This window comes from Bombina bombina, chromosome 3 (genome assembly GCF_027579735.1).
Source record: "Bombina bombina isolate aBomBom1 chromosome 3, aBomBom1.pri, whole genome shotgun sequence".
NCBI lineage: Eukaryota > Metazoa > Chordata > Amphibia > Anura > Bombinatoridae > Bombina > Bombina bombina.
In genome coordinates this window covers 459,410,977-459,437,455 of record NC_069501.1, presented here as the reverse complement: position 1 = coordinate 459,437,455, position 26,479 = coordinate 459,410,977, and the positions used below count along the sequence as shown (strand labels likewise).

The window sequence follows — 26,479 nt, the reverse complement described above, 5'->3', positions numbered from 1 at the left end:
TTAGGGGCAGCAGATTAGGGGTTCATAGGGATAATGTAGGTGGCGGCGGTATGCGGTTGGCAGATTAGGGGTTAAAAATATTTATTATATTGGCGGCGATGTGGGAGGACCTCGGTTTAGGCGTATATAGGTAGTTTATGGGTGTTAGTGTACTTTAGAGCACAGTAGTTAAGAGCTTTATAAACCGGCATTAGCCCAGAAAGCTCTTAACTACTGACTTTTTTCTGCGGCTGGAGTCTTGTCGGTAGAGGGTCTACTGCTCACTTCAGCCAAGACTCTAAATACCGGCGTTAGGAAGATCCCATTGAAAAGATAGGAAACGCAATTGGCGTAAGGGAATCTGCGGTATGGAAAAGTCGCGGCTTGAAAGTGAGCGTTAGACCCTTTCCTGGCTGACTCTAAATACCAGCGGGCGGCCAAAAGCAGCGTTAGGACCCCTTAACGCTGCTTTTGACGGCTTCCGCAGAACTCTAAATCTAGAGGTTAGTGTTTTAGTTAGTGTCGGCAATGTCACTGAACTGCAGTTTAGGGGTTAATAGGTTTACTTAGTGTTGGCAATGTTTGGGAATGGCGGTTTAGGGGTTAATAGGTTTAGTAAGTGTCAGCAATGTCGGGAACTTTGGTTTAGGGGTCAATAGGTTTAGTTTGTGTCGGCAGTGTCAGGGAACTGCAGTTTAGGGGTTAATAGGTTTAGTTAGTGTCGGCAATGTCGGGGGAACGGCGGTTTAGGGGTTAATAGCTTTATTTAATTATTTAGTTAGTGTCTGCGATGTTGGGGAACTGCGATTTAGATTAGAACGATGAAAAATTCAGAATATGAATAAAGAATGGATCCAAAAATTTGGAAACTGATTTATTCATTTTTGAAATTTTTTGGGATTTTAGTTATGGTGCCGATTCGGAAATTTGGATTCATTCGAATATCCGAATTGGCCAAAATTTGGCCGAAATGAATTGCACATGTCTACCCTGCACCACCCCTCACATTACAGACCCACAAACCTCTTCAGATAAGTGCCTCCCTATTTATTCTGGCAACACCTCTGCTCATTGCATATTATTATTATTATTAGCATTCATTTATGTATTATTAAGTACGGTTTGGAAGTTGTCACAGACCAAAATACATTAAATTTTATTTGATACAAGGCTATCCTGTTAATTAAAGAGAGATGAAAGCCAAACCTTTTTCTTTCATGATTCAGAGAAAACATACAATTCATTTTTATGTTATTCTTTCTTGAAGAGAAATCTAAATAGGTAGCATGACAGGAAAAAGTGTTTATATCTAGTGCTCTTACAAATTTATAACATTTGTGCAAAACGGCTCCCTGATTTTCAACAAAGGATAAGAAGAAAACAAACTCAATCTGATAATAGAAGTAAATAGGAAAAAAATAAATTGTATGCTCTGTCTGAATCATAAAAGAAAGAAAATTGAGCAAATTTTGAGAAAATGTATGTCCCTTTAAAAGAGCCTGCACTTTAAAGGGATATGAAACCCAATTTTTTTTTCATGATTCAGATAGAGCAAGCAATTTTAAGCAAATTTCTAATTTACTCCTATTATCATTTTTTCTTCGTTCTCTTTGTAATTATTTTTAAAAGAGGAATTTAAGCTTAGGATCTGGCCCATTTATGGTTCTGCACCTGGGTAGCGCTTGCTGATTGTTGGCTACATGTAGCCATCAATAAGCAAGTGCTACTCAGGGTTCTGAACCAAAAACAGGTTGGCTCCTAAGATTACATTCCTGCTTTTTCAAATAAAGATACAAAGAGATTAATGAAAACTTGATAATAGGAGTAAATTAGGAAGTTGGTTAAAATTGCTTGCTCTTTCTGAATCATGAGACTGCATTCACCTGAGAAGGGAAGTTTATTTGTTTTATATCAATCGGTTTTTCTGTCTATCTGAATCAAGAAAGAAAAAAATTGGGTTTCATATCCCTTTAAGAAGGACAATGAAAATAAAAACTGATTCTAGCTGCCATCAAAGACTATGTTTATACGATATTCATTTCCATAAATCTGATTTTTGGATTTGTAATCTTAGCAGTGCAAGAACATTTAGCTAAAATGGATTATATTATATTATTTTCTCATAATCTCCTCTTTATAAAATGATCATGATGTGTACTACCCAGCAGGCATGAAATTATATCCTACCTTAAATAAAGTTTTATGAAATAAGCCTTTAACTCACCATGGTAACAGAGAATTTTTGATGTTTTAGACTGTAAAAGTGATTAGCGTGGGAATGAATCTTGGAATGGTGCTGTGTTATCTAAGACACAGGGAAGGTCATACACAAGAAGCTTTCTGTTTCATGTTCTGGTTTCTAAGCTCAGGGTTTAAGCCTATAGTTAGTGGATGTTACCATATCACAAGTCAAAGCTTAGATCCAATTACACAGAGTGAGTTATGCAAGAGACCTCAAGTACAGTATCTGCAAAGATGGATTTTCTAAGCAAAGCTCCATTTTGTCTATTTAATGTATCACTGTTTCTAAGTCCCACTTTGTAAACCTCAACACACCTCAGAAAGAACATTTGGTTGCATAAATATGTTTTTATAACTGTCATGAGTAAGAAATATATATGTAATAGCTATGGTTTAAAGTCCAAAATATTTACTTAAAGGGACACTGAACCCAATTTTTTTTCTTTTGTGATTCAGATAGAGCATGCAATTTTAAGCAATTTTCTAATTGACTCCTATTATCAAATTGTCTTTATTCTCTTGGTATCTTTATTTGAAATGCAAGAATGTAAGTTTAGATGCCGGCCCATTTTTGGTGAACAAACTGAGTTGTTCTTGCTGATTGGTGGATAAATTCACCCACCAATAAACAAGTGCTTTCCATGGTCTGAACCAAAAATATAGCTTAGATGCCTTTCAAATAAAGAAAGCAAGAGAACGAAGAAAAATTGATAATAGGGGTAAATTAGAAAGTTGCTTAAAATGGCATGCTCTATCTGAATCACAAAAGAAAAAATGTGGGTTCAGTGTCCCTTTAAACTAAAAGAAGGAATTTATAAAAATATGAAAAACAATGATATAAACAATGATATAAATTAATGTATTATTTGTTTTAGCATGATTATGCAAAAATAATTAAATGGTTATGGCTTATCAGCTAATGTAGATAAATAAACCTTAAAGAGATACTCAAGTCCAGAAATTCATGTTTATGACAGACTAGGAATGAAATATGTTAAATATATTTTTTTGCACAATAAGAGGCTCACTTATAGGCAATCTGTACTCGGCTACTATGAAGAAACAGTGAACTGCATATGCTATACATCTTGCAATCTATTTGCCTTTTAAACTAATACTGCCAGGAAATTAATGTTTGAACACAATTCATACCTGCGGTTTGATTGCTCACAGGCTATTATGGACCACCAATAGCTTTGTAGGTACAGACACACCTCCACAGCCATGGCAACATAAATAGGTGTTATTTAAATCATAAAGAAACTTTTTTTTTTTAGAATGAGCATAGGAAGCTGACTTGAATGCTCTGTCTTTTAAACAACAACCATGATATTTTGTCCCTTTGATTCTCTAATTCACTTCATTCCCACTTAAGACAGTATTAGAATGCACAGGTCAGATTGCTACAATGATGGTGATTCCAGAAGATAATCTATATATCTATATTTTGCTTGTGATTTAGGCCAATAAATTCTACTTTTCTTCTCATTCCTTAAAGGGACAGCCTACTCAAAAAATATTGTTGTTTAAAAAGATAGATAAAGCTTTTACTACCCATTCATCAGCTTTACACAACCAACATTGTTATATTAATATACACTATAACCTTTAAACCACTACATTTCTGCCTGTTTCTAGGCCCCTGCAGACCACCTTTATTTCAGAGAATTTTTAAAGCTTTTACAGCAAGACAATGCTCATTCATGTATGCCATATAGATAACATTGTTATCACTCCCATGGAGTTATGTATGAGTCAGCACTGATTGGCTAAAATGCATGTCTGTAAATAGCATGGAGATAAAGGGTCAGTCTGCAGAGGCTTATATACAAGGTAATCACAGAGGTATTAGTATAACAGTGTTGATTATGCAACACTGGGGAATGGCAGGTAATTAAGGGATTATCTATCTTTTTAAACAGTAACAATTTTGGAGTAGACTGTCCATTTAGCTTTGTAATTTGAATGTATTTTTGCTACAAACTATAAACAAATATATTGATCCCACTACCACTACATAAAGGCACATAAAACCCAAAAATTGCTTCATTCTCTTAGTATCTGAAGGAGCAGGAAAGCACTATTAGAAGCACATCTCAAAAGGCAATGACAGGAGGCATATATGTGATCGGACCAATCAGCAGCTAATACCCAGTAGTGCGTATCTATCCATGAAGGCGCAAAATAACGACCTACTTCAAGGTGTGCAAAAATTTTAAAAAGACACATGTATTGAAAAAGGTTAAAAGCAATCTAAGGCATGTCTTTATATTGCTTTTAACTTTAACCTTGGAGTGCATCGTTATTTTGTGCCTTCCTGATATACCAGTGGCCTGATCCGCACAATAACGGCACTCTGAGCTTGCAGGAGATTAGTATTAGAACTTTATCTCCAGTAGCAGAATCTTAGGACTTGCCAGGAGCCGCGTCTCTTGTGGATTAATTAGCTATTCCTGAGCATACCTAGTTCTCCTTTTCAACAAAGGATATCAAGAGAATGAAGTAAATTAGATAATAAAAGTAAAATGGGAAGTTGTTTAAAATTCCATGCTCTATCCAAATCATGAAAGTTTAGTATTGCCTTTACTTTTAAGGAATAAGCATTCGTACAATGCATGAAAGCAACACACAAGAAATTCCCAAAACACACCATTCCTCATGCACTGCAGTGTTATACAAAATAAGAATACATACACTGATGTCATATGGTTTGATAGCATAGAGATCAATTCCTTATGATATATTGTTAACCATTTCACTTACCTGATATACAAGTACATTCATTAGACTTACACACACTAATCTTACATGATAAGCTAGTAAAATACAACACTTGCATAAGGTGGTGCATAAGTCTTGCAATATTAGTTGTCAATGTCTACTAGACTTTTTTTTGACAAATATATATAAAAAATTAACAAACAAAAAAGTTGAAAATGACTAATGTGTTCATATACATTGCATTTGCCAAAAAGCAATAAATGAGGGATCCTTTAAGAAAAAAAAAAAAGCATACCAAATGCAGGTGAGGAAAAAAATGATTATTTTGCGTGGTTAAATCTGCTACTCTGAAGTTTGGAAATGTTTTTTCTTATGCAGATGTGAAAAGCTTTTTTGCAGACACAAAAGGATTTAAAAAGTAGAATTTTACACTATTTAGGCTAAATTGTATACTATTTAATAACAATTTAGCAATGTCAGCCATTAAGTATATAAGCTTCACGTTTGTTCTTGCCCAGTCTTCTTGACTACATTAAAAAAATTATCTTTTTTTTTGGGCAGCAGCTGGCTTGTAGCATTAGCACTATCCAATACTTTAACTTTATTTAAAGCTGCTGTCTAGCTTTTCCACTGCTGCTCAGTAGAAGTTACCTATAGGAAACAAGGGGATAAAACATTTCTGATAAAAAAATAAATAGAGAAATTAACAGAAAAAAATGAATTTTGTTAGCAAATGAATTCTTTAAAGGATATTGGACAAAATAAAATAAAAAATGTTGTGACAAATGATTCGTCAAAAACATTTATTTTTTGTTTGTGCACGTCTACACTTTATATTTAAAGGGATATTGTTTTTGTTTTATTTCATCTAATAGAGGATATTTAAAATAAATTTTAAAAAAAATAAACCTCCATGCTTGTGTACTGAATTTTTCTTTTTTTCTGGTCTCTAGAAAGCTTTGTCTCTGCTGTAAGGCAACTGCCTTCTGCCGTCTGCAACCTCCGATTGCCAAAAGACCTCAGAAGGAATGAGCATCTGACAGTATAGACCATACACAGACTGGGTAACACAATCTTGTTTTAATATACTGTATAGTGCTCTTGCAAAGATCCATTAAAATGGATTGAGCAATTTTACTTGAGCTGTTTATTTTAATATATATATTTTGTGACAAACCACAATTTGATTGGTGCTGAATTTAATTTTGGAAAACGAAATATTCAAGACTTCTGTCTCGCATGAGTACTTTCCATTTAAGTATTTTACCCAGTCTGTGTATGGTTTATACTAGAGCTTCTTAAATAGACACAAAACCCCAATTTTTTCTTTCATGATTCAGATAAGGCATGCAGTTTTAAACACATTTCCAATTTCCTTCTATTACCTAATTTGCTTCTTTCTTTTGGTATTCTTTGTTGAAAAAAAATACCTAGGTAGGCTCAGGAGCTGGGAGCTAGCTGCTGATTGGTGGGTGCTCGTGTATGCCTCTTGTTATTGGCTTACAGATATGTTCAGCTAGCTCCCATTAGTGCATTGACGCTCATTCGATAAAGAATGCTAAGAAAAACATAATTTATGTAAGAACTTACCTGATAAATTCATTTCTTTCATATTAACAAGAGTCCATGAGCTAGTGACGTATGGGATATACATTCCTACCAGGAGGGGCAAAGTTTCCCAAACCTTAAAATGCCTATAAATACACCCCTCACCACACCCACAAATCAGTTTAACGAATAGCCAAGAAGTGGGGTGATAAGAAAAAAAGTGCGAAGCATATAAAATAAGGAATTGAAATAATTGTGCTTTATAAAAAAAAATCATAACCACCACAAAAAAGGGTGGGCCTCATGGACTCTTGTTAATATGAAAGAAATGAATTTATCAGGTAAGTTCTTACATAAATTATGTTTTCTTTCATGTAATTAACAAGAGTCCATGAGCTAGTGACGTATGGGATAATGACTACCCAAGATGTGGATCTTTCCACACAAGAGTCACTAGAGAGGGAGGGATAAAATAAAGACAGCCAATTCCTGCTGAAAATAATCCACACCCAAAATAAAGTTTAACAAAAAACATAAGCAGAAGATTCAAACTGAAACCGCTGCCTGAAGAACTTTTCTACCAAAAACTGCTTCAGAAGAAGAAAATACATCAAAATGGTAGAATTTAGTAAAAGTATGCAAAGAGGACCAAGTTGCTGCTTTGCAGATCTGGTCAACCGAAGCTTCATTCCTAAACGCCCAGGAAGTAGATACTGACCTAGTAGAATGAGCTGTAATTCTCTGAGGCGGAATTTTACCCGACTCAACATAGGCAAGATGAATTAAAGATTTCAACCAAGATGCCAAAGAAATGGCAGAAGCTTTCTGGCCTTTCCTAGAACCGGAAAAGATAACAAATAGACTAGAAGTCTTACGGAAAGATTTCGTAGCTTCAACATAATATTTCAAAGCTCTAACAACATCCAAAGAATGCAACGATTTCTCCTTAGAATTCTTAGGATTAGGACATAATGAAGGAACCACAATTTCTCTACTAATGTTGTTGGAATTCACAACTTTAGGTAAAAATTCAAAAGAAGTTCGCAACACCGCCTTATCCTGATGAAAAATCAGAAAAGGAGACTCACAAGAAAGAGCAGATAATTCAGAAACTCTTCTAGCAGAAGAGATGGCCAAAAGGAACAAAACTTTCCAAGAAAGTAATTTAATGTCCAATGAATGCATAGGTTCAAACGGAGGAGCTTGAAGAGCTCCCAGAACCAAATTCAAACTCCAAGGAGGAGAAATAGACTTAATGACAGGTTTTATACGAACCAAAGCTTGTACAAAACAATGAATATCAGGAAGAATAGCAATCTTTCTGTGAAAAAGAACAGAAAGGGCGGAGATTTGTCCTTTCAAAGAACTTGCGGACAAACCCTTATCTAAACCATCCTGAAGAAACTGTAAAATTCTCGGTATTCTAAAAGAATGCCAAGAAAAATGATGAGAAAGACACCAAGAAATATAAGTCTTCCAGACTCTATAATATATCTCTCGAGATACAGATTTACGAGCCTGTAACATAGTATTAATCACGGAGTCAGAGAAACCTCTTTGACCAAGAATCAAGCGTTCAATCTCCATACCTTTAAATTTAAGGATTTCAGATCCGGATGGAAAAAAGGACCTTGCGACAGAAGGTCTGGTCTTAACGGAAGAGTCCATGGTTGGCAAGATGCCATCCGGACAAGATCCGCATACCAAAACCTGTGAGGCCATGCCGGAGCTATTAGCAGAACAAACGAGCATTCCCTCAGAATCTTGGAGATTACTCTTGGAAGAAGAACTAGAGGCGGAAAGATATAGGCAGGATGATACTTCCAAGGAAGTGATAATGCATCCACTGCCTCCGCCTGAGGATCCCGGGATCTGGACAGATACCTGGGAAGTTTCTTGTTTAGATGAGAGGCCATCAGATCTATCTCTGGGAGCCCCCACATTTGAACAATCTGAAGAAATACCTCTGGGTGAAGAGACCATTCGCCCGGATGCAACGTTTGGCGACTGAGATAATCCGCTTCCCAATTGTCTACACCTGGGATATGAACCGCAGAGATTAGACAGGAGCTGGATTCCGCCCAAACCAAAATTCGAGATACTTCTTTCATAGCCAGAGGACTGTGAGTCCCTCCTTGATGATTGATGTATGCCACAGTTGTGACATTGTCTGTCTGAAAACAAATGAACGATTCTCTCTTCAGAAGAGGCCAAAACTGAAGAGCTCTGAAAATTGCACGGAGTTCCAAGATATTGATCGGTAATCTCACCTCCTGAGATTCCCAAACTCCTTGTGCCGTCAGAGATCCCCACACAGCTCCCCAACCTGTGAGACTTGCATCTGTTGAAATTACAGTCCAGGTCGGAAGAACAAAAGAAGCCCCCTGAATTAAACGAAGGTGATCTGTCCACCACGTTAGAGAGTGTCGAACAATCGGTTTTAAAGATATTAATTGATATATCTTCGTGTAATCCCTGCACCATTGGTTCAGCATACAGAGCTGAAGAGGTCGCATGTGAAAACGAGCAAAGGGGATCGCGTCCGATGCAGCAGTCATAAGACCTAGAATTTCCATGCATAAGGCTACCGAAGGGAATGATTGAGACTGAAGGTTTCGACAAGCTGTAATCAATTTTAGACGTCTCTTGTCTGTTAAAGACAGAGTCATGGACACTGAATCTATCTGGAAACCCAGAAAGGTTACTCTTGTTTGAGGAATCAAAGAACTTTTTGGTAAATTGATCCTCCAACCATGATCTTGAAGAAACAACACAAGTCGATTCGTATGAGACTCTGCTAAATGTAAAGACTGAGCAAGTACCAAGATATCGTCCAAATAAGGAAATACCACAATACCCTGTTCTCTGATTACAGACAGAAGGGCACCGAGAATCTTTGTGAAAATTCTTGGAGCTGTAGCAAGGCCAAACGGTAGAGCCACAAATTGGTAATGCTTGTCTAGAAAAGAGAATCTCAGGAACTGATAATGATCTGGATGAATCGGAATATGCAGATATGCATCCTGTAAATCTATTGTGGACATATAATTCCCTTGCTGAACAAAAGGCAATATAGTCCTTACAGTTACCATCTTGAACGTTGGTATCCTTACATAACGATTCAATAATTTTAGATCCAGAACTGGTCTGAAGGAATTCTCCTTCTTTGGTACAATGAAGAGATTTGAATAAAACCCCATCCCCTGTTCCGGAACTGGAACTGGCATAATTACTCCAGCCAACTCTAGATCTGAAACACAATTCAGAAATGCTTGAGCTTTCACTGGATTTACTGGGACACGGGAAAGAAAAAATCTCTTTGCAGGAGGTCTCATCTTGAAACCAATTCTGTACCCTTCTGAAACAATGTTCTGAATCCAAAGATTGTGAACAGAATTGATCCAAATTTCTTTGAAAAAACGTAACCTGCCCCCTACCAGCTGAACTGGAATAAGGGCCGTACCTTCATGTGAACTTAGAAGCAGGCTTTGCCTTTCTAGCAGGCTTGGATTTATTCCAGACTGGAGATGGTTTCCAAACTGAAACTGCTCCTGAGGACAAAGGATCAGGCTTTTGTTCTTTGTTGAAACGAAAGGAACGAAAACGATTGTTAGCCCTGTTTTTACCTTTAGATTTTTTATCCTGTGGTAAAAAAGTTCCTTTCCCACCAGTAACAGTTGAAATAATAGAATCCAACTGAGAACCAAATAATTTGTTTCCCTGGAAAGAAATGGAAAGTAGAGTTGATTTAGAAGCCATATCAGCATTCCAGGTCTTAAGCCATAAAGCTCTTCTGGCTAAGATAGCCAGAGACATAAACCTAACATCAACTCTAATAATATCAAAAATGGCATCACAGATAAAATTATTAGCATGCTGGAGAAGAATAATAATATCATGAGAATCACGACTTGTTACTTGTTGCGCTAGAGTTTCCAACCAAAAAGTTGAAGCTGCAGCAACATCAGCCAATGATATAGCAGGTCTAAGAAGATTACCTGAACATAGATAAGCTTTTCTTAGAAAAGATTCAATTTTTCTATCTAAAGGATCCTTAAACGAGGTACCATCTGACGTAGGAATGGTAGTACGTTTAGCAAGGGTAGAAATAGCCCCATCAACTTTAGGGATTTTGTCCCAAAATTCTAACCTGTCAGGCGGAACAGGATATAATTGCTTAAAACGTTTAGAAGGAGTAAATGAATTACCCAATTTATCCCATTCCTTGGAAATTACTGCAGAAATAGCATTAGGAACAGGAAAGACTTCTGGAATAACCGCAGGAGCTTTAAAAACCTTATCCAAACGTATAGAATTAGTATCAAGAGGACTAGAATCCTCTATTTCTAAAGCAATTAGTACTTCTTTAAGTAAAGAGCGAATAAATTCCATCTTAAATAAATATGAAGATTTATCAGCATCAATCTCTGAGATAGAATCCTCTGAACCAGAAGAGTCCAAAGAATCAGAATGATGGTGTTCATTTAAAAATTCATCTGTAGAGAGAGAAGATTTAAAAGACTTTTTACGTTTACTAGAAGGAGAAATAACAGACAAAGCCTTCTTTATGGATTCAGAAACAAAATCTCTTATGTTATCAGGAACATTCTGCACCTTAGATGTTGAGGGAACTGCAACAGGCAATGGTACATCACTAAAGGAAATATTATCTGCTTTAACAAGTTTGTCATGACAATTAATACAAACAACAGCTGGAGGAATAGCTACCAAAAGTTTACAGCAGATACACTTAGCTTTGGTAGATCCAGCAGGCAGTGGTTTTCCTGTAGTATCTTCTGGCTCAGATGCAACGTGAGACATCTTGCAATATGTAAGAGAAAAAACAACATATAAAGCAAAATAGATCAAATTCCTTATAAGACAGTTTCAGGAATGGGAAAAAATGCCAAATATCAAGCTTCTAGCAACCAGAAGCAAATGAAAAATGAGACTGAAATAATGTGGAGACAAAAACGACGCCCATATTTTTTAGCGCCAAATAAGACGCCCACATTATTTGGCGCCTAAATGCTTTTGGCGCCAAAAATGACGCCACATCCGGAACGCCGACATTTTTGGCGCAAAATAACGTCAAAAAATGACGCAACTTCCGGCGACACGTATGACGCCGGAAACGGAAAAGAATTTTTGCGCCAAAAAAGTCCGCGCCAAGAATGACGCAATAAAATGAAGCATTTTCAGCCCCCGCGAGCCTAACAGCCCACAGGGAAAAAAGTCAAATTTTTGAGGTAAGAAAAATATGATAATTCAATGCATAATCCCAAATATGAAACTGACTGTCTGAAAATAAGGAAAGTTGAACATTCTGAGTCAAGGCAAATAAATTTTTGAATACATATATTTAGAACTTTATAAATAAAGTGCCCAACCATAGCTTAGAGTGTCACAGAAAATAAGACTTACTTACCCCAGGACACTCATCTACATGTTTGTAGAAAGCCAAACCAGTACTGAAACGAGAATCAGTAGAGGTAATGGTAAATATAAGAGTATATCGTCGATCTGAAAAGGGAGGTAAGAGATGAATCTCTACGACCGATAACAGAGAACCTTATGAAATAGACCCCGTAGAAGGAGATCACTGCATTCAATAGGCAATACTCTCTTCACATCCCTCTGACATTCACTGCACGCTGAGAGGAAAACCGGGCTCCAACTTGCTGCGGAGCGCATATCAACGTAGAATCTAGCACAAACTTACTTCACCACCTCCCTTGGAGGCAAAGTTTGTAAAACTGATTTGTGGGTGTGGTGAGGGGTGTATTTATAGGCATTTTAAGGTTTGGGAAACTTTGCCCCTCCTGGTAGGAATGTATATCCCATACGTCACTAGCTCATGGACTCTTGTTAATTACATGAAAGAAATGAAGCACAATTGATAGAAGTAAACTGGAAAGTTGTTTAAAACTGTATGCTGTATTGGAATCTTGAAACAAACATTTTGGGTTTCATGTCTCTTTAAAATGTATTCACCTGGGAGTCTGGGACCCCTTTTTGCATTGGACATTTTTGTGTGGCCCCATTATTATAACATAGTCTAAAACAAACCCCTTGTTTATTTTGTATACCTCTGAATATACAAGATGCAGAAATATTATTACATGTTCATTTCCTCTGTTCATTGGCAACAGGTATGGTGCAGATGAGAGTCAGTGAGACTCATAATTACAGCGCCCACCAAGCTTTATTTATTTATTTTTTAAATTACACAGCACTGCAGTCTCCTTGGGAAATTAACCATGATAGTAGATGTGTTGCCAGGAAACAAGAGTCAAAGCATCTATCCTCAAAGCTTCAATATCTGTGTATTCCAGGCAGTGAGGCCTACGCTTAGCAATGATCTCTGCTATAGCTCCAGGACAATTCTTGTGCCAAGTTTTTCTAGCACGGAACACAACATTTGGCTTCTAAAGTTACAAGATTATTATATTTTGTACTGTAATGCTGGGAATAATCCTTATGTGTTTTTTGTGTCCACTGTCTAGCTTTCTTCATACTTTTTATACTCAATAAATTAAAGGGACGTGAAACCCACATTTTTTCTTTCATGATTTTCAAAGAGCATGCAACTTTTTCTTTTACTTCTATTATTTAATTTGCCTAATTCTCTTGATATCCTTTGCTGAAAAGCATATCTAGATAGGCTCATTAGTTGCTGATTGGTGGCTGCATATAGATGCCTCGTGTGATTGGCTCACCCATGTGCACTGCTATTTCTTTAACAAAGGATATCTAAAGAATGAAGCAAATTAGTTATTAGAAGTAAATTGAGATGTTGTTTAAAATGATATTTTCTATCTGAATCATAATAGAAAAATTTGGGGTTTAACCCTTTCGTGACAGGGCTAAAGTGTCTACATCGGAACACCTGTTCCGATGTAGACAAAATTGAAAGTACGCGATCGTGCATACGATCGCGAGATTTCAATTATTGGATCGCATCTGGGGGGCGTCCCTACAACCCTAGGAACGCCCTCCAGACCGCGATCAAGTCCTTGAAGCACAGAAGGCTTCAGGACAGCCGTTTGTTATGACGTTCTATTCCGTCATAACGACTTTAAAGCCCAGTGTAAATATGACGGAATAGAACGGCATAACGGCGTTAAAAGGTTAAAGTCCCTTTAACCTCTTGGTCTTTTTAAACCTCTCTTTTGGAAAGCTCTGTCTCTATACCCCTTTTATAGTTCTTCTGGTTTCCTGATTTTCTCTTTCTCTAGCTTTAAATGGGATAATGTAAGGAAGCTGCTGCTAAGAGTTCATCACATTCAAAGGAACTGCAAGAACGTGCTTTCAAATGGGCTGTGCTTCCCCGACAGGTTATATTCTGCTGCTGCCTCTTGTTTACATAGATTTTCTATATCCAATACTGAGGTGTTGACATTTTTAGCATCAATGCTGCTTTCAATAGGCAAAAACAGCTATTTTAGCTGGTAAAATAAATGTAAAAGAGCTATTTGTAAACCATTTAATAAACTTCAACAGGTAAAATGGATCATTGGAAACTCATTAAAGGGACAGTGTACACTATTTTCTCCCCTTTAATGTGTTTACAAGTATCTGAAGTCCTCATTTTAGCGTGCGTCAGCTTTCACTCTCACGCAAACATTTTACTATTAAAGGGACATTAAACACTTTGAGATAATAATATAAAATGATAAGTCATATATATATATATATATATATATAATACTTGTATTATTTATTTAGTTCCCTTTTCCTGTAATTCCATTCTGAAATTGTGAGCATTTTAGTTGCTGTTAGAAATGGAAGTCCAGAACACTGTTATATTCCACACAGTCATTGGCTGCAAACTCTAGTGACATATTTATAACTGTTCCTTATTGGCCACAGCAGAGAAGGTAACCTAAGTTACAACATGGCAGCTCCCATTGTTCTATAGACACTAAAAGTTTACACTTATTTTGTTAATATTAAAACAGCTAATTAAACTTTTAAAAATACATCTATATGTTATTCTCAGACTAATCTTTTCTTTGAATGCATCAATCTATCTAGCAATTATTTAGTGTTTAATGTCCCTTAAACTTGTAATACGCGGGCTGACATGCGCACGTTAAAAGTGTACTTCTGGCAGTGTTTTTAAGCTAGCTAAAGCACTAAATAGCGCATCACTTGTAATCTGACCGTTTGGGGCCTATTTATGAAATGTCTGTCCGAGATGATCCGAACACCGGATCGTGTCCAACAGACATCGCTGAATGCGGAAAGCAATACGCTCTCCGCATTCAGCATTGCACCAGCAGCTCTTGTGAACTGCTGGTGCAACGCCGGCCCCTGCAGATTTGCGGCCAATTGCCCGCTAGCAGGGGGTGTCAATCAACCCGATCGTATTCGATCGGGTTGATTTCACGCGATCTCTGTCCGCCTCCTCAGAGCAGGCGGACTGGTTATGGAGCAGCGGTCTTTAGACCGCTGCTTCATAACTGGTGTTTCTGGCGACTCTGAAGGCTCGCCAGAAACACAGCCCTTCAAGCTCCATACGGAGCTTGATAAATGGGCCCCTTTGTCTTTTCTTTCCCTACCCATACTGAACATTTCTGAACTTATGTTCTGGTTAGACAAAAAACCTATAAACAAGAAGATTTAGATAAAATGATGCTCCAAGTTAGTGTCTGTGACAGAGAGGTACTACCATTTTTATTTTCCATTGTTCTTTCTAAGTATTAGCATTTTAATAAACAGTAAAAAAAGAAGATCAGTAAATAATTAGAAAAGATAAAGAGGTCTGCTTTACCTGCTAGCCCATTTCATTAGGTTGTGGTTTCATTTAGCAGTAACATTCATTTCATATACTAACTTATACCTAAAGGTGCAATTTCCCATGCATTTTAAACATGGCAACTGGTATAACAATAACAAGTCACTCTAAACATATTAAGGAGAAACCAATTTTACAGGGGAGGGGGGATTTTATAGTACAATGTCCCTTTCAGCTTTGCTCCTTTAATTCTAACATTTAAAAAAATGCTCATTTATTATAAGGTCTCTATAAAGTAAAGGCCCCGGATGACAGCATGGAAGAAGGGCACCTGTGACCCCACTTCCCACCCAGGAGTGGATTATTCCAGGTGGGTGGGGTTGGGGAACTTTGATAAGTCCCAGCACTGGAAGTGAGGTCACAGGTGTCCTTCTGAACAGCACGGTAGGAGGTGTGTACACTGACTTACCTGAAGATGGAGGCCTTGTTGCAGGAGTTGCTGTCGGCGGCGAGGAGGAATGGCGAAGGATGGATCCGGCAGCAGTTATCCACGGCTGGGGAGGCAGCCACGACAGGCCCGGTGTTGGAGTCAGCAGTCGGGAGCGGAAGACGGCCGGCCAGGAGGTCGAGGCCACCGGAACGCTTGAGCCCGGAGGTCGGCAGGAGAAGATCCGGTCGGGAGAGGAGTCAGCCGGCGGGTCCACAGGAGCAGGCGAGGCTGGAGAGCGGCGGAGGTCTACGGTCCGGAGCGGGAACGGAGGCCCGGTCGCGGGCGGCGCTGCGGTCTGACGTCATCACGGCACGTCAACGGTCGGAGCCTCAGACAGCGAGAGGAAGCGGCAGATCAGGACGGACCGGGAGAAGAGGTCGGGAGTCAGGTAAGCGGCTGAGCTATCGAAGTATGGGGCATAATGGCTGAGCTATCGCAGATAAAAAAAAAAAAAAGGGCGCAAAAATTTTTTATTGGAAGGACACGGGTTATTAAGGTTGGGGGGGGGGGAGCTGCACTTACAGGTGGCGCCCAATGGCCGGGGGGGGGGGGAGGTTTACCTGACAGAGTGCGACAAAATGGCCAGGGGGAAAGGGGGAACCTAGATTTGTCAGTGTGCGCCAGATCGGTTACTAAAAAAAAAAAAAGAGGGGGGAGGGAGAGTGTTCAGGGGATCGGGGAATGAGCCCGGGGGACATATTTGGCCGTTAATAAGGCTGGAGAGGGGGGGCTTTTAGCGACAAAAAAAAAAAAAACACATTTCAGGGACATAGTATGAGGGAGCATGTGGGTTTTATGCCAGCCTTGGTGGCATAAAGGCTGACGGAACCACTTTGCAAGCAGTAGTTTTGGGGTTATAACCCAGCTACTCTCGTTGACTGTGTAAAAAAAAAAAAAAAAAAGAAATATAAATAAAATTGCTTCTCTGCAAGTTTTAGGCGGCTTCCTTAGGCCAGGTACCAGACTACTAGGGGTGGGTGTGCCTGATAGGCCCTTCCCGGTTGCGCATGGCGAGGTGCTAATTTTGGGCCCCCCCAAAAAAAAAAAAAAAAAGGGAAAGAGAGAAAGAATGTAGCCTGGGGTCCAGCTTTCATGACAGGTCCGCTGGTATTTCGGTTTGGTTTATAGCGGCTCCCCTCCCTTTGGGGAGCATGTAGATTTAGCGGGCCATTGGGATTGGGGGTCTCAGATGCAGGATGGTGGTACCTTCCCCTATGGGGGTACGCCGAGCAAGGGGGGGGGTTTGTAAAGTTTTCTAAGGAGGGGGTGACGGGTAGGGTCCTCTGGGGCGGGTAGGGGGGGGGGTCCTATAGTGGGGAGCTGTACGCAAAAAAAAAAAAAAAAGAGTGGTCATATGGAGGCAAAATATAGGGAAGGGGGGGTGTTTATTGCTGGTGTGGACAGTTTTGATGTTTTATTGTGCATTACAGGTGGGACCGGGGGAGAACTGAGGGAGGAGGCTCTGGACGCCTCTGAAGGAGTCATCCCGGCACAGCAGGACAGGCTTACGGAGCCACCACTCGAGCTCAACGCCAGTGGGGACTTTGCGGATGAGGAGGAGGATCCCTTAGAGGGCACCTCGGCGGGACCGAGAACGGCGAGTCAGGTAGGAGATCTGTCCGCCTTGGCGCAGATCTTACAGTTATTGTCTCCTCAACGGAGTGGGGGAGGGCAGGGAGCAGGATCTCAGGAGGGAGAGTTAGGGGGTAGAGGGGTTTCTGTGGGGAGAGAGGTTATGTCTATATCTACATTACAGGCACCGGTAGCAGGAGGTAGGACAGATCGAGGGGCTATGCAGCCGGCCAGGACGGCGACTGCAAGAGGAGGCAGGAGGTCTAGGTCGCCGCGAAGGAGGACAAGAGGAGGCGGATCATCGGCATCGCCTACTTGGGCCAGATTGGATAGAAGCCGGGACCGGAGCAGGTATGGCAGGGGGAGATCCCCGGCCAGGAGAGAAACGGTTCGGAGGAGACTGGACGTGAGCAGAGGAAGGGAGGAAGATAACAGTGGCCGAGGCCGCAGGGACGAGGCGAGGCCGGTTCGAGAGGAGCGCACAGAAGCAAGACCTGTACGGGAGGAGCATACAGAAGCAAGGCCAGTACGAGAGGAACGCACAGGAACGGTGCAGCAGCCAGCAGGTGAGATGGCTGGTGGGGCACCAAGTGTGAATGGGGCTGTGTCTGGTGAGAGGGAAACGTTGGTGTCAGGTTTGAAAGCTTTACTTGCGTCTTTGGAAAACCCGGGTGGGAGTACATCGGTTGCGGCGGCGTGGGCCACGCCAGGGGTTACCCCAGCTGTGGCGGGGTCGCTGGTACTGGCGGCAAGCACGGGAAATACAGCGAGCAGTGTAGGAGAGGTGGTTCGGGTGCCTGAAGGGGCTATGCGGAGACCATGTCTCTGTTCAATTGGCCCTTTAGGGATTCACTTAACCAGTGAATTGAGGGAAAAGATTGGAAAACGGGAATATATGGAGATTTTCTCCCTGTTGCCTTTGGAGCACGTTCTGGAGGTAAAGGAGGACGAGAAGGAAACAGGGAAAAAGGAGGAGCGCAAAAAACGTTGGCGCAAATTGCCAAAGACTTTTAGTAATTGGTCGCGTGCCTTTGGCATCTTGGCTAGTGTCACATGCGAGAAGACCCCGGATCAAGGGTCTTCATTGTTCTGTTATTACGATGAGATTTCCAGTGCGTATAGGACCTACGGGGGAATGGCGTGGTGGCGGTACGACGAGGGCTTTAGGCAACGGTTGGCGGTTCGGCCAGAGATGCGGTGGGACGACAGAGATATGAGCATCTGGCTAGAGATTATGACTCCCTTGAGGGGTAGTCATTCCTTTCGGGGCTATGGGCAAACACCATGTCAGGTTGTCGGTGGAGGTCAAAGAGGACTTGAAGGTCTGGCGGACTTTCTTGGAGGATTTCAACGGGCAAGTGATCATGCAGGAAATAGGCTGGTCGGACGACCAGCTGTGCTTATTTACAGACGCTGCAGGAGCTCACGGTTTTGGGGCCTATTTGAACGGCCAGTGGTGTGCGGGTAGATGGCCCGAAGTGTGGACCGAGTGGGGTTTGACTAAGAACCTGACTTTCTTGGAATTATTCCCGTTGGTTGTGGCATTAAAGATTTGGCCGGAGCAGCTGGGCAACAAAAGGGTTTGTTTCCATTCTGACAATCAGGGAGTGGTATGGGCCATCAACCGTTTAACGGCAAACTCGCCGGCGGTGATACGGCTCCTAAGGGTGTTTGTATTGGAGTGCCTGAGATGCAAAATATCTTTCAGAGCAGTGCATGTCCCGGGTCGATTTAACGTTATTGCTGACGCTTTGTCACGATTTCAGTGGGACAGGTTTCGAGAAGTGGCCCCGGAAGCGGAGCGGGATGGAGTAGCATGTCCCAAGGATCTGTGGTACCTGGGTTGCCAGGAATGTTGAGATTAATCAAAAGGGCATTGGCTCCTAACACATGGAGGGCTTACGCCCGAGTGTGGAAGTTGTGGGAGCGGGTGCTACAGGAGGAGCAGTATCAGGAATGCAGGAGGAGTAATTTCTTGTTATGGATGAGCTGGGTAGGTTCATGGGAGAGGGAAGGGCTATCGCCCTCTGAAGTGCGAAAGAGGATGGCAGAAATGGCATTCCTTTTTCGATTGCTGGGTATGGAGGATCTTACAAAAAATTTTGTTACTCGGATGGCAGTCAGAGGGATGTGTAAAAAGCGATTCCGGACGGATGGTCGGAGGCCAGTTACTTTTGCGATTCTGCAGGGGTTGGTGGCGGAGCTAAGTAGGGTTTGTTTATCAAGGTATGAGGAGCTGTTGTTCAGGGCCGCTTTTGTCCTGGCTTTCTTTGGAGCGTTCAGGGTGTCGGAGCTGGTGGGAAAAAACCAGTGGGACGTGAGCGGGATGAGTAGGCAGGATGTTGTGGTGACAGAAGGGATGGTCGAGTTATGGGTTCGGAGGTCTAAGACGGACCAAGAGGGTAGAGGATCAGTAGTGGTGCTGCGGGCAATTGGCGGGGACTGTTGCCCAGTAAGGGCTGTGAAGGAATATCTTGAGATGGCCGGTTCTGGGGCAGGCCCGTTGTTGGTTCATGCGGACGGAATGCCATTGTCGCGTTTTCAGTTTGTGGCAGTAATGCGGAAGGTATTGGGGTTGATGGGAATTGTGGGCCTGGAGTTTGGTTCTCATTCTTTCAGGATAGGTGCGGCGATGGAGGCGGCTAATTTGGGGTTAGAGGCTTCAGTGATTAGGAGGATTGGGAGATGGAGATCAGAGCGATTTCGGGGGTATGTGAGACCGGGTTTGGTGCCCCGAATCGGGGGGAACTGATAACGTTTTAATTTTTTGGCAGAGCCGGGGAAGTGTTGGATCGTAGGACATTCCTATGTGTACTGGGCGAGGAAGGCAGCAGCAGTGAAGCCGGATGGGACCCAGTTGGGCTTTGGAAGGGACCGGCTTATCATCAGATGGTTTGGGATCAGGGGCATGAAATGGTCACAAGTGGTGGGCACGGTGGTGGAGCATGCCAGGCTTTTCTCCCCCCGGAAGGTATTGGTGGTGCACTCGGGCGGAAACGATTTGGGATGTATGCCACAGAAGGTATTAATTGAGGACATAAAAAGAAGTTTTGATAGATTGTGTCAGCTGTTTCCGGGTATGGTCCTAGTATGGTCTGAGATTGAGAGTAGAGTAGTATGGAGATCGGCGTGGGACGCAAACAAGCTGGAGGCTTCCAGACGGAAGGTCAATAGAACCGTATCTGGGTACGTAAAGGGGCTGGGGGGTGTTGGCTTACGCCATGTAGAGTTTGAAGGGGAGTCGGGTAAATGTTTTTACCTGAAGGACGGAGTGCACCTCAATGAAGTCGGGCTACATTTATTTAATTTTAATCTTCGTGAGGGGATAGAAAAGGCCTTAGCTTTGGTTGGCGGTACTCGCTAGGGAGCGAGTTGTGGCGGAAGTGCTTTCTAGTTTCTGTTGAGGCTTACGCCTAATGGAACATGGTGGTGGTTATGTGGGGTAAGCAAAGGAATGTGAGGAACGCCCAGCCCTGGAAGGGGTGGGGGCTTAGGAGAAAATAAAAGCAAGCACTGAGGTGGATTGTAAATATTGTTGAAAAGTTAAATAAAGATGTTAATTTATTGGTTTGTTTAATAAATAAGCTGCAGCCTTTTCTCTCCCAATCAGGTGTTGTGTATTTATTGATCAAGGAACGAATAGTGGGAAAATGTGGGGTCAAGTAAAGGCCCCGGATGACAGCATGGAAGAAGGGCACCTGTGACCCCACTTCCCCCCCAGGAGTGGATTATTCCAGGTGGGTGGGGTTGGGGAACTTTGATAAGTCCCAGCACTGGAAGTGAGGTCACAGGTGTCCTTCTGAACAGCACAGTAGGAGGTGTGTCCCGCCCTCCCTCCCTGTATGGTGAGCTAGGTGATGTCGCAGCGCAAGCGGAAGTGCTTGCTAGTTTCTGTTGAGGCTTACGCCTAATGGAACATGGTGGTAGTTATGTGGGGTAAGCAAAGGAATGTGAGGAACGCCCAGCCCTGGAAGGGGTGGGGGCTTAGGAGAAAATAAAAGCAAGCACTGAGGTGGATTGTAAATATTGTTGAAAAGTTAAATAAAGATGTTAATTTATTGGTTTGTTTAATAAATAAGCTGCGGCCTTTTCTCTCCCAATCAGGTGTTGTGTATTTATTGATCAAGGAACGAATAGTGGGAAAATGTGGGGTCATGTTCTTTATATTGAAAACTTCTCACATAAATGTACCTCTTTATTTTCTCACATTTGTAAGCTCTGTTCTATGTCCCTTTCTTTTGATAGCTGCCTCCAAGTGTTTTCACAGTTTTAAATTCTGCTATCAATGCTCTTTCTCTTTTAATCTCATCCCTTCTGTCATTCTTAAAGGGCCTATATTATAAAATGTGTTTTTTTAACCCCTCTAATATCTTTTAATATACATTTTTAAAGTTTATTAATATATTTTACTTCAAGATTCCTTTTACACAACCCAGAGCAGAACTCAGGGAGTAGAAAGCTATTTATCGACACCTACAGTAAATATTATTAAAAATGTGTTTTTTGCTTGATAAAATTACAAAAGTAAATACAATTTAAAGGGACATTAACCACTTGATAAATGCTACAAAAAATTAAAAAATAAAAGATTAGCCTGAGAGAATAATTTTTTTAATTAAATTTGTTTTTTGAAAACTGAAAAAATAAGTGTAAAGTTTAAGTGACCATAAAGCAATGAGGGCAGCTATAAATTGGTCACTAGAGTGTGCAACCAATCACTGTGTGGACAGTGTTAAAGGGACATGAAACCCAAATTTTGTCTTTCATGATTCAGATAGAGAATACAATTTTAAACAACTTTCTAATTTACTTCTATTATCAAATTTGTTTCATTCTCTTGGTATCATTTGTTGAAGTAGCAGCAATGCACTAAGGGTTTCTAACTGAACTCATGGGTGAGCCAATCACAATAGATATATATATATATATGCAGCCACCAATCAGCAGCTAGAATCTAGATTCTCTGCTGCTCCTGAGCTTTCCTAGATAAAACTTTCAGCAAAGGATAAAATGAGAAGGAAGCAAATTTAATAGAAGTAAATTGGAAAGTTGTTTAAAATTGTATGTTCTATCTGAATCATGAAAGAAAAAAAATTGGGTTTAATGTCCCTTTAAGTCCTCTATATAGGAAATCCCACAATTATCAGATGTAAATTTCAGTAAAAGGGGACAAGGTTTTACTACATATAATGAAACATTTTATAATTCAGTATTAAAAGGACACTAATGTAAAAATTAAAGTTTCATGATTCGGATTAGGGCATGCAGTTTTAATAGATTTTACTATTTATTTCCATTATGAAATTGTTCTCAGTCTTTTTATATACTCACTTTCTGAGGCATCAGCTACTACTGAGCATGTACAAGAGTTCACAGTGTTTATACGTATATCAGTTTGTGATTGGCTGATGGTTGTCACATGATACAAGGAGCAGGGAAATTGAAGTACATTTTAAAATACATCAGAAAAAAAAATCTACTGCTCATTTAAAATTATTTTGCAATGTCTTTTTATCATGCACTTATTGATTACGCAATTCTGCTGTAATAAGGTGTTTAATAAGGTTCTTAATAAAATAAAGTCCTACTTAATAAAAATTCCAGTACTGTTCCCACTGTGCAAAGTTTTTCTATTACGCTTACTTTTGCATTGGATGATAAAAATTGTGTTATCTAATTTATAGGGAACTAATTAATTAGTTAATGTGAGCTTTATTTATTTATTTCTCAGGTATTATAGTAAGCAGACCAATAAAATAGAGAAGTATCTCAAGAGGTGGAAACAAAATATTTTTTTTTATGTGGGTATAGAAATTACAGAATTTTAAAATATACTATTCAGACTGCAGGGCTTCTCAAATGCAACCCTGCATTATGCATTTTTCATACAAATGTATTAACTGTAGTAGTGCTTAGTTGTCTATAATGCCTTAATATACATTTTGTTTTTAAAATGTATGATAAGCAGTGTGAACATAAAACAAATAATTTCTTAGCTTTATGAGGAATAAACCATTTCCCCAAATGTTTGAGTCTTAGCCTATTGGAATTACATTGATGCTGTTCATTGGCACTTTTGCATTGTAATAGCCCTATTTAGCATTTAATACCTTAATAGGATTGCCGGGATTCCTGACAGGCAGATGGCAATCAGAAAATGCTAAATGCATTTGGTACTGCTAGATAAAACATGCTGTGCCTCGTGATTGAAACACGTAAAGTTCTCTCTACATGTTCAATATAGTCTATGCAATCCATGTACTATAAACAGAGATAGGGAGGTAGGCAAAATAACATTTTGTTCATTCAATCGATCCACTATCTACACCTAAAGTCTCCATTTCTATATATATTCAGTCCAGCACACTTTGGAAATAATGAAGTAAATTTATCAAAGATGCTCACTTATTTTTAATAACAATATTAGAAACACTTTATGACATTTTTTTATCTACATTTTTTTGATAAATATGCTTTCTTAAATAACCTATTAATAGGTTCAAGATAGGAACATGAGAACAATATGTAAATAATACCCTCAATATATCTTATCCTGCATTTTAAAGGGGTAGTAAATGCTTTAAATTACTCCAATCTTAAATAATTATTTAGCCACAAACCTTAAAGGGACAGTATACACTCATTTTCATATAACTGCATGTAATAGACACTACTATAAATAATACAATGCACAGATACTGATATAAAAATCCAGTATAAAACTGTTTAAAAATGTACTTAGAAGCTTTCAGTTTAGCTCTGTTGAAAAGGTAGCTGGAAAGCCCACTGCAAGTGGGAAATAAGACACTCCCCCCCTCCCCCTTCTTTTGCATATGAAAAGACCCTTTACACAAACAGGAGCAAGCTGGAGTAGGTAGCTGACGGTATTCACATAAAACTTTGGGGCTTGGTTAGGAGTCAGAGCAATGTTATTTAAAAATAAGCAAAACTAAACATTTTTTACAAAAAAAATCTTCAAGGGGTATATAAACAGATCATCTACAAAACATTTATGCAAAGAAAAAAATGAGTGTATAATGTCCCTTTAAACAGAACATGTGTTTTGCCCCACACTCCCTAGAGAAGCCAAAAAGCAAATTGCCAAAACCAGCTGTTTTATTTGCAGCATTTTTAGGTTACAAAATTGTGTGACAAGTACAATTTTTCACAAAAACAATAGATATTTACAACACTTTTACTCTGAATTGAATATATCAGTGTGTGAAACTGAAGTCTATGAGTAGTTAAATGGACAATATAGTCAAAATTATACATTCGGGCTTGGGTTAAAAATCTAGTGCATTTTGACAGTTTTTCACAGTTAGACACCGCTAGTTTGTGTGTACCATATAGATAACATGGTGCTCACTCCAGTGGAGTTATTAAATAGCCAGCACTGATTGGCTAAAGTGCAAGTATTTCAAAAGAACTGAAAAAAGGGGCAGTCTACAGAGGCTTAGATACAAGGTAATCACAGAGGTAAAAAGTATATTAATATAACCATGTTAGTTTATGCAAAACTGGGGAATGGGTAATAAAGGGATTATCTATCTTTTTAAACAATAAACATTCAGGATTAGACTGTCTCTTTAAATCTAATAAATGAAACAACAGACTAATTTACTTACGATCCCAAGACTTCCATAAACACAAAAGTATCTCGAATGTTGTTAGTTTGTTTTTTCCAGGCACATCCGTCTTCCTCATCTTTACGCCCCATTTTATCCAGAGTTGACACAGTGAATTCTAAAAAACAAGATATACATTTTAATGTTACTACATAAAAGAAAGGTATTGTATAGATGGGAAATTAGAATATCATAATTGTAATACATTTTTCTATTGAAATTTATTGATGAGATTTGAGTCTAAAATATTTTTCTGTTTAATGCAAACTAGCTTTACAAACAGAAATATATAATATAATATTAATCATAATATTAACAATGTCAGTCTGGGCCCTTGGATATGTTTTGTTTAACTGAAAATGCATGTACAATAAAGTTTTTTGAATATGTAAATGTGTATGTGTCACTGCACATATTATTGTGCTGGAAATGGAGCTTACATTTCTCTTTTAAAAAGACATTCTAGTGTAAAACTAAAATGCTCTATTTGGTTATAACATTATACAAACAATTACATTTATTTTGCTGCTTATATACCCCCATGTAAAAAATTCCTACATATGTTAAGTAGCTCCATATTTAAGTACCTTCTCCCTTCCAGATGGTCACAAAAACCTAGTACAGAGGGAAATGGCTCTTTAAAAGGCCATAATACCCAAATGTTTAAACTTGAAAGTGATGCAGTATAGCTGTAAAAAGCTGACTATAAAATATCACCTGAACATCTCTATGTAAAAAAGGAAGATATTTTACCTCAAAAGTTCCTCAGTAGCCACATCCCATTGTAAAGGATTTCTAAGCAGCATATTAGTATGTCTGTCCTGGGACAGCTTAGGGGATGAGCCTCGTGAACTCTCATAATATTTCACCAATCAGGTAAAGGAAGCTTACTATGAAATCTCATGAGAGTTAAGTCAAATCTCATGAGATCACAGTAAGAGTTCATGACCTCAGCACTGCTGATGCTGATTGGCTGCAGTTCATTTCTTCATTTTTTTTTTTACCTGCAGCTGGGAGCAGCTGAGTATAACTTTTTACACAGAACTTACTCTGCTGAGCTGAGGAGATTGTGAGGTAAAATAGCTTCCTTTTTTACATAGAGATGCTCAGGTGATATTATATTATTAGGTGGTATTATGTCCCTTTAAGTAAGGCCTGAATCCTCCTTAGTGAAGAATTTTCCTTCAGAAAAACATTGAGCAACTTTAGAATGTTTATTTTTAAAAAAATAAATAAATACATTTTGGTACATTTTAAGAGATTAGTGCCCTAATTTGAGCAAGTCACTGGCTGATTTTAGTAGTACTATTCTATCAGACTCTCTGCAATCAAAAGAGGATAGAGGATTTAAAGGTCAGCCATTAAACAAGTGTATTTCCATGAGTCTATACAGAGTTGAAATACGTTTTAAAAAGCTTCACTACTGCTGCACTTGTCTATCTTTCAGGTTCACATGCTATTTAAAATGACATGAAACCCAATTTTTTTTTTCTTTCATGATTCAGACAGAGCAAACAATTTCAAACAACTTTCCAATTTACTTCTGTTATCATTTTTTCT

General features: G+C 39.5%; 1 protein-coding gene across 1 annotated transcript in view; it reads right to left on the bottom strand.

Moving 5' to 3' along the window:
- Window positions 1-25,011, bottom strand: part of LOC128652394 (caM kinase-like vesicle-associated protein) — a 74,708-nt gene extending 49,697 nt beyond the window's left edge. Inside the window, exon 1 of the mRNA XM_053705332.1 lies at window positions 24,920-25,011. Within this exon, the coding sequence (XP_053561307.1) occupies window positions 24,920-25,011 (92 nt within the window). The remainder of the gene's footprint in view (window positions 1-24,919) is intronic.
- Window positions 25,012-26,479: the final 1,468 nt, after the last annotated feature.